General features: G+C 39.1%; 1 protein-coding gene across 7 annotated transcripts in view; it reads right to left on the reverse strand.

The window, feature by feature from the left end:
- Lmbr1 (limb development membrane protein 1) overlaps nt 1–9,265 on the reverse strand; it is a 155,032-nt gene that overhangs the window by 26,963 nt on the left and 118,804 nt on the right. For all 7 annotated transcript variants that reach the window (XR_004121481.1, XM_031380269.1, XM_031380266.1 and 4 more), the window contains 3 exons: nt 6,823–6,903; nt 1,813–1,889; nt 1,170–1,247 (listed from right to left, as the gene is read on the reverse strand). Coding sequence is in view for 6 of the 7 variants with exons in the window: in XM_031380269.1 (XP_031236129.1) it covers nt 1,170–1,247; nt 1,813–1,889; nt 6,823–6,903 (236 nt within the window). In the remaining variant the exon portion in view is untranslated. The remainder of the gene's footprint in view (nt 1–1,169; nt 1,248–1,812; nt 1,890–6,822; nt 6,904–9,265) is intronic.

Raw genomic sequence — 9,265 nt, forward strand, 5'->3', positions numbered from 1 at the left:
TAGAGAAGAACATGTGGAAGGAAAGGGTTAAGACAGAGATGACGACATCTTCCTTAGAGAAGAACATGACAGAGTAAGTCAGGGTGTCTATAATGGCACTGCTATGAAGACTGGAAAGCGCTAAGTCTGCTGGCCCACACCTGTGTCCCTGGTGCTTAGGAGGTAGGAGCAGGAGGATCAGAAGTTCAAGGTCATCCTTGGGTCTATAAGGAGTCTGAGGCCAGGCTGAGTGACATGTATTCCTGCCCCAAAACATGTGTTTACATATGCACATGAGTGTATACGGGTGTGTGTGTGTGTGCCTGTGCACCAACAGCAGACAAAGGGTGTTTCCAAACTTTATAGGCACCTAGAAAGTGTTACAAGGTAAATATGGTGGCACAAACCTGTAACCTCAGTACTTAGGAGGCTAAGGCAAGAGTACTGCAAAAGACAAAAGACTGTATGTCAAGTATAAGTATTTAATGATAAACATCTTCCTAACAGAACATATAGGTAAAATATGGTAACTGCTAGACCCTAATAATATCATCAATATTTTTTGTTTGGGATTATTTTTGAGACAGTAGCCCAGGCTGATCTTGAACTCAAACTCACAACATTCAGTCCCTTAGATGCTAGGATTTTATGCATGTGCCATGACTAGTGGAATCATCAGTCTTTAAACCAGATAAAAGTTAACTCATGAAAAAGTTTATCTAGATTAGCCTCTATTAACCATACAGTTTAAGTGCATTTTAAATGTGTGATACTTCTGACACACAATTCACTTTACTTTTCCAACATATAAGTTTGTGAAGCCTACCTGATCTACCCTTTATACATCACTATTTTAGAGCATTCATTTTCTTTCAAGAATTACAAATAAAAATTTCAGTAAAAATCAACATCAAGTCTGACACAGAAGTCTATAAATAACCCAGATACTTGAAATGCCCTAGAAAGTAAAGCACACACACATACATATATATCATACACATAAGATATATATACACATACATACATATATATAAGTATATATATATTCTTATGAACATGTTTGTGAAAGCTTTTTATTCAGAGAAATTCACAGGGTTTGAAATGCTTACATCCAGAAAGTTGTTTCCATGAGCTTACACAAAGTATTCAGACACATATCTAGAAAGACTTTTGAATGCATTTAGCTTTACCCTTGTTCCCTTTGGCATTGCAGTCTCATCAACCAGCAGGCAAAGAATATTGCACACCACCAGGAGGACTGAAATGGACTGCAACAGAAAGGGTACTGTTAGGTTTCAGTTTCAAACACTACTTTTGACAATACACATAACATGTGTCTTTCAGAATGGGGAAACTGCTATAATGAGTATATACTCTATACAGTATATATAAGAACTCCAAGACAAATTCCAATCATTCTGTAAATTATAATTTCAAGGCTCACAATAGAAGATAACAATATGGATGTGTTTACTATGTAGACTTCTCAGTGAGAGACTCATAGGTTCAGACCCAGCTAGGGGAACTTTGTCATAGCTAGCTCATCTTAGAAAAGAATGCCACTCCTGAAGACTCTGGAGCAGCTGCCATGCTTTGTGTTTTCCTCATTCTCAAGTAAAACTTGAAGTTCCTGCTGTAGGTGGAAGTTCAACCTTGACGGCTTATCTAATTGTCATTCATTTCCATTTTTGCTATGCTGAATTTTTATAAATTGAGATGCAGACGGATTTTGATTCTGTTAACAGAAACGTAATTTCCTGAAACAGAAACAGCTTGGCTAAGGGAAACACAAAAGACAATACACTGTACTCAAGCTCACAAATAGCTTCTTACTGTTTCAATAAGCAGTAGAACCATAACAGCAGGATACACCAAATTTCTCTCCCATGCTGAAGCCTTTTTTCGCCTCTCTATTAGAAAGAAAAAAAAAAAAATTCAGCAAGTTCCAAAAATTCTTTCCAGGTTCATATATTCATATACCTTACTATATATCAAGCAGTAAACATTATTTTTTGCTTTCTGAAAAATGTAGATTGTAAGATAAACTGTTTTTAATTATCTTCTACAAACTATAAAAATCCATTTATAACCAGCTTACTACATTAAAAGTTCACTCCCACGAGGCTTAAATTTCTACTTAGTAAAGACAATTTTGGTTTTAAAGGAATATATCATTAATAAATAGCTCACTTTTAGGATAAGAATATCTGTACTTGATATACATATATATACTTATATAGGCAGATATTTTAGTATATAAAGAAGTGTGAATAATAATTCCTTCTAGTTTCAGGTCCCAAGGCTGAATGAACACTGTTTTCCAAAGACTATAGAGGAACTTTACCTTCTAACTGAAACAAACCACTTTGTACCACACCCTCCCTATTTATGAACACCAGGGAAGAAAAATTAAACTTCAAAACAGTCTCCAGATGTATTAGAGCAACAAGATAAGGAAAGCAATAGATAAGGAAAGACTGACACTGTGTGACATGATGGAGGTGAAGCCTTCCTGGGAGCATTCTTTCCCAGCAAGGCATTTTTTCAATATGGAGCTGGCATGGGCTCAAGAGTCTGAGCAATCATGTGGAAGTCAAGAGACAATGGTAAGGGCCTGAGTGACTCAGCAGTAAGAGCACCCGCTCCCTATCCAGAGGACCTGGATTTGGTTTCTAGCACCCACCATTGTGTAGTTCACAACTACCTGTAACCCCAGTTCCCGGGGTTCTGAGGGCACCTGCATACATGTGGCACACATACAGTCAAGGAGTTATGCATACACACATACACACACAAACACACACAAACACAGGATATTTTCCCTTTATTTTTGTAAAAGAGGGAAAAGCGGCAATGCTGAGGCAAAACTCTCAGGAAACCCAACAGAAGCAAGGAGGTAAACCACGGAGCTTGGAGCTACCAAAACAGCTAGAAATTGAGAGGGCAAAATCTCAGAAATAAAAAACAGATAAAGAAGTAGGCCTGCTATGTTCATTCCTTAGGACCTCAGTAATAGAAAAGCTACAAAAAGGAATGGAGATGTAGCTGAGGGGGTCCAGCAATGCTGCAGCTCCAACCAAGAGTTCACTAGGAAGTGTCAAAACACCCAAGCTGTCCATCAAGACCAACGAAAAGCAATGCCCTAGGAATACAGACAGACAGACATGGCCACTCTAAGAGCCTACCCAAAAGAAGAAATTGTCCTACAGTTTATACAGTTTTGTGTAAGAAATATCCAGAAGTCAAACATTACCAAGAGGCAAAGAGGAAAATGAAACAACAGAAACAGACTCTCACATAGTGTACACACAGACTTAGGAGAAAGAGGCCTTGATTGACAGTCAACTAAATAAGTGACAAAATAGCAAACTGACAAAGAAATCTGAACCAATGAAAACAGCCAGATGAAATCCCAGAGTTGAGAGATACTGCGACTAAAATAAAGCATTCAACAAAAAGCTTAAACAACAGTTATGGTACAACTGGGAGATATTGAAGTGGGAAACTAACTAGAAGACAGCACAAAAGGCTAGGGTACAGAAGGTAATAGAAGATGTCGAAAGTCTAGTGTGTGTTTAACTGGAATCTGAAGAAATCAAAGAAAATTGGACAGATAAAAACTGATAGGATAATGACCAACTATTTATCAAATAACGAAATTATCAAGCCACAGCCACAAAAGAAAGAAAAGAGAAAAATGCAGGTAAGTAGACATGTGTGTGTGTGCATACACACACACACACACACACACACACACACACACACACAAATGCTCAGGACCCTGAACTTCTGGTCAAGGGAAATATAATGGCCTTTGGAGACAGAGAACAATAGGAACCTAAAGACCCAACTTATCATCTTGAGAGTTTCCAAAACATGCTGCTGAGAGAAGGAACCAAGAAAAGCTCTGCTCATTCCCACCCTGAAAACATGAAGCGTAAGTTTGAGAAAAAACAACTAGTAAGTCTTCAGAGATGAGACTTCAGGTCAAAAATACCCACAATAATCTGCCAAGGGTCACCTCAGATATTCAACTCCAACACAAAACAATTCATGGCTGAAGACAAGCTTGAGGGAATAGTTCCCCACAGTTGCATGGGCCACAAGGAGAGACAACACACGGTGGTGCAGGTGCCCTGGAGCACCAGTGCTCTGATCCAACCTACTGAGATTCTAGGTTACTCAATTCGCTGTCAGCATTCCAAACCAAAGTTTCTTCCTCCCAGGGATGCAAAAAACATCAGAATCCCAAAATGCCTATTTTCCCAACAAAAAATGCCAAGCATGCAAAGAAGCACACAATTAAAACAATACTATAAAACAAAACCAATCATTTGAAACCTATCAGGAGCTAACAAAGATGTCAGAATTCACAGGCAAAGATATTAGAAGTGTTCTTGTCTTCATTAGAGTTTGTATAGCTGTGATATACAACACCATGACCAAAAGTAACCTGGGAAGAAAGGGAATTCACTTCAGCCATTGTCATGAAAAGAAGTAAGGACAGTAACTCAGGACAGGAGTGTGGAGTCAGGAAATGATGCAGAGGCCACAGAGGAATGTTGCTTACTAGTTTGCTCCTCATGGTATGTTCAGCCTGATTTCTTATACAACTCAGGACCATCTCTCCAAGGATGGTTCTACCCAAAATGGGCTGGGCCCTCCTACATCAATTATTAACAATTCCCAATTTAGTGGGAGCATTTTTTTCAATTGAGGTTCTCTTTTTTTGAAATGACTCTAGCTCAGTGGTTCTCAACCTGTGGTTGACCGTTTTAGGGTTGAATGACCCTTTCACTGGGGTCTCCTAAAACCACTGGAAAACGTAAATATTTACATTATGATTCATAATAGTAACAACATCAGTTATAAAGTAGCAACAAAAATAATTTTATGGCTGGGGGTCATTTCAACATGAGGAACTGTACTAGATAAGTTGAGACCCATTGTTCTAGCTTGTGCAGCATGGACATTAGAGAGCCAGCATGGCTCTCAGAGGGGTGTAAAAATGGCTCAGTTGGTAAAATACCTGCTGTTCAAGCATGAAAACCTGAGTTTGATTACCAGAATCCACATGAAAAAGCCTGGTATAATGGCATATGCATGGAATCCCAGGGCTGGGAAAGCAGAGAAAGAAACATCTCTGGGGACTGCTGGCTAAGCAGTATAGACAAATCAGTGGGCTACAAATTCAATGAAACAAAAAAAGTCTCAAAAAACAAAGTAGAAAGCAATTCTTAACCTCTGGCATACAGATGCACACCCATGTGAGCACACACACACACAAATACACACTGAGAGTGCTCTCATAACTATATTACTTCCCCCCCACACCCCGGAGATGTAGTAGAAACAGACTTAACAATGTCAATTAAAATTAAATGCCAATTTAGCAGTATGATGATAACTGGCCCAAGTAAAACTGAAAACCCAGTCTCAGAGACCAAAATATACAGCACTTGGGGTAAGGGACAGATCAGACCTAAAGAAAAAAAGGTTGAGACAAGGGAAACATAGCAACAGAAATTCAAAGCGAAACACAGTGAGAAAGGAGTATAAAACAGAATCAACCTGGAGCTACAGCCAATCTGCAAATAACTGAAGTCCTGGAAAGGGGTAACACAAGTAGAAAATAAAAATATGTGGAGAAATTAAAAAAAATCTTTCCAAGATATATGAAAAGTATAATTCCTACATCCATGAAACTTGATGAACTAAAGACCAAGAAAACCACATTAAGGCACGCCATAATCAAACTACCTTATATCAGTGGTTTAAAAAAAAATCTTGTCGGGCGGTGGTGGCGCACGCCTTTAATCCCAGCACTTGAGAGGTAGAGACAGGTGGATTTCTGAGTTTGAGGCCAGCCTGGTCTACAGAGTGAGTTCCAGGACAGCCAGAGCTACACAGAGAAACCCTGTCTCGAAAAAACCAAAAAAAAAAAAAAAAAAAAAAAAAAAAAAAAAAAAAAAAAAAAGAAAAAAAAGAAAAAAAAAGAAAAAAAAATCTTAAAAGCACATTTTTAAAAATCACATTGACAGGAGTCGTTTACATATTTTTTCTCAAAAATAATGCAAGTGGGGCTAACAAGATGACTCAGTGTGACTAAGGGTACCTGCCACCAGCCTGACAACTTATGTCCAATCCAAGAAGCTCACATGATGTAAGGGAAGACCCTTTTCCTACAGGTTTTTTTCTGACCTCCACACCTACTGTGTATGTGGCATGTGTGCACCCACATACAGGAAAAATCTACTGAAGTCAAGAGCCAAAAACACATCATCTTTGAATATTAGTATGTTTGAAACGTAACTTCAGGGGCTGGAGGGATGACTCAGTGGCTTAGAGCATTTGCTCCTTGCAGAAGACCCAGATTCATTCTCCACATCCTATAAGATGGTTCACCACCATTAGTACTCCAGTTCTAGGAAATACACAGGCATTCACGCAAAATATTCATACAGATAAAAAAATAAATAAGCCTTAAAAGTAACTTCAGGGCCGGGAGGTGGCGGCGCATGCCTTTAATCCCAGCACTTGGGAGGCAGAAGCAGGCGGATTAATGAGTTCGAGGCCAGCCTGGTCTACAGAGTGAGTACCAGGACAGCCAGGGCTACACAGAGAAACCCTGTCTCGAAAAAACAAAAACAAAAAAAACAAACAACAAAAAAAAAGTAACTTCAGAAATATATACTTACCCTCTCCCAAAAGAAAGACAATGACTCTGAACACAATAAGTCTTTAACACAAAGTTTTCATAAATTTTCAAATATTTTAGGACTATTTTACAATCTTAATAACTAACTAAAACCAACAAATAAACCAAGAAAAAAAGTACAATACCTAATTTTGTCTTAAGGGTCTTTACATTCTCAAGTTCTTGCTCCAATTCCATTACGTTGTATTCCACCGATGAAGATAGCCCTATTAAAGCAAAAGCATTAAGTGCAGCAGTGGAAAGCTTGGAGAACAGACAGAGCACTTAGTTGCAATACAAAACATTTGGTACTCACTGATAGCCAGGAGAAACAGACACTTTGTGAGTCATGTAAAAACTCACTACTTAGAGCAGTGGTTCTCAACCTGTGGGTCACAGCCCCACTGGAGGTTAAATGACTCTTTCACAGGGTTGGCATATCAGGTATCTTACATATCAGATATTTACATTGCAATTCATAACAGTTAAATTACAATTATGAAGTGGTTGGGGTCACCACCCCACGAGGAAGTGTATCAAAGGCTGACAGCATCAGGAAGGTTAGGAGCATCTGTGCTCTTGATGACTGAAAACCATGTTTCTAAGGAAAATGTCTTCCCTTACTTGCTCTGTTATATTACTCTTTTTTTTTTTCATGTGCTTACCATACCAAGTACAAGGAATGAAAACCTTCTAGTCTTGTTTTGCCTCCCTAGGATGACAATAATTTACAGTGTAGCTGGTGCTTCCATAGCTTTCTTCACATTCATATTTGATGTCTGTCTCACATATGGGTTTTCTCTCATGAAAATTCTTACATTAATATCAAGCCAGACACATTAGTTGACTGCTTGCTGTTGCCTGTCAATAAACACTTCCAACTTAGTGTGCAAACCACAACCTGGACTGCTACAACCTAACTCAGAATTGTTTCATGTACCAATATTCTAGTGAACACTAACATATCCAATTCATTTGCTTCTATTATTTCTGTGAAACAGGTTTCCAAACTTCAGAAAAGTGGGGACCACTACAGGTTTAGAAATTTTTAAAGTTTACATTCCCCAAATGATTTTATGTACCATAATAACTCAAATTATAATAAGTCTGACTACTATCAATAGCTTCTGAAAACTCCTATTTATATATCATCATTAGCACTGAGTGTAGCCAACTGTTGAATTTTTGTCAAAGTGATGGGCTACGTAAATTATATATATATATATATTCCTAAATGCAACAGATCACATCTCCTGTTTCTCATGTACATTTCTTCCATTCCTACTTGTTGCAGCTGCCTGCAGCTACATATGATCTGGTCCTCTGGAAGACAGATAGGAGCCTAAGAGAATAAAGGGAATCGGACAGCGAGAGGAAATAAAAAATGGGACGGAGCCATGGCTTCTGCTACACATCCAAAAGTCTATTATCTAACAACCTAGAGATCAAAAATCCCTCCCCCAGTCCGTCAGCACCTCATGGCCCAATCAGCATCTCTGGTAGCAGGCTTAGCTGTTAGCAAGAATTTGGAGAGAGGCTGAGAAGTGACTCAAACAAAAGGGCTTTGTCTATGTCTGGGAGCCTCACCCCAGGTGGGCTGACTGCTTGTGGCCAGGCAAGGCCTGAGACAGCCACCTTTCAGCTGAAGGAGGTCACACCTACTTTCTGCTTCCTTCAACAATGGTCTATGTACAATATCTTCCTCTTCTTTCTGCTTCATCTCTTAAGTTCTGAAACAGATAAACTATAACCCTCAGACACAAATGTGCCAGCCATTGTTAAGGGATGGTTTTCATTATGGATATATATTTGGCTGCTGAGGGGCTCCCTCATTATATCTCTAAGACTGTTATGTGTAAGTAATATACAATATACATTCTATCATTTCATAATGACCATTTTCTTAAATTATGTATTGAGAACTTTTACATTTTTATTCATTTTGGGGTTTTACTTGCCACGAATCATCATCTAGCTAAATCTTATTTGAAGTTTAATCTCTATCAGTTGAGAATTCATTGGTGATACCCAAAATACCACCAGGAGAGAGCTGGTCTCCCCAAAGTACACCTGTGAGCAAAGGTAAAACCACCACTTCAGCTCAAATTCCTAGCCTAAGAGGGACATGCCCAGAGCCATCAGGACACAGGAACCAAGGAACAGCCAGGAACAGGATCCTTCCAGTTTCCATCTGCACCCCAGAGCTAACCCTATGCCACAAGTCTCCATACCCAAATTCCTCCCAGAGAGAACTGGTGCCCAGGAGTACTGACACACAGGCTTGCAGGAGAGACAAGCCACAGTCAGAAACAGCAACACCAGCTAACACCACAGATAACCAGATGGCAAGAGGCAAGGGAAAGAATATAAGCAACAGAAACCAAGGCTACTTGGCATCATCAGAACCCAGTTCTCCCACCAGAGCAAGCCTTGGATACCCTAAGAAACCGGAAAAGCAAGAATATGATTTAAAATCATATCTCATGACGATGACAGAGGACTTTAAGAAGGACATAACTCTCTTAAAGAAATACAGGAGAACACAGGTAAACAGCTAGAAGCCCTTCAAGAGGAAACACAAAAATCCCT

Source organism: Mastomys coucha, unplaced genomic scaffold, assembly GCF_008632895.1.
Source record: "Mastomys coucha isolate ucsf_1 unplaced genomic scaffold, UCSF_Mcou_1 pScaffold19, whole genome shotgun sequence".
In the NCBI taxonomy this organism is placed as follows: Eukaryota; Metazoa; Chordata; class Mammalia; order Rodentia; family Muridae; genus Mastomys; species Mastomys coucha.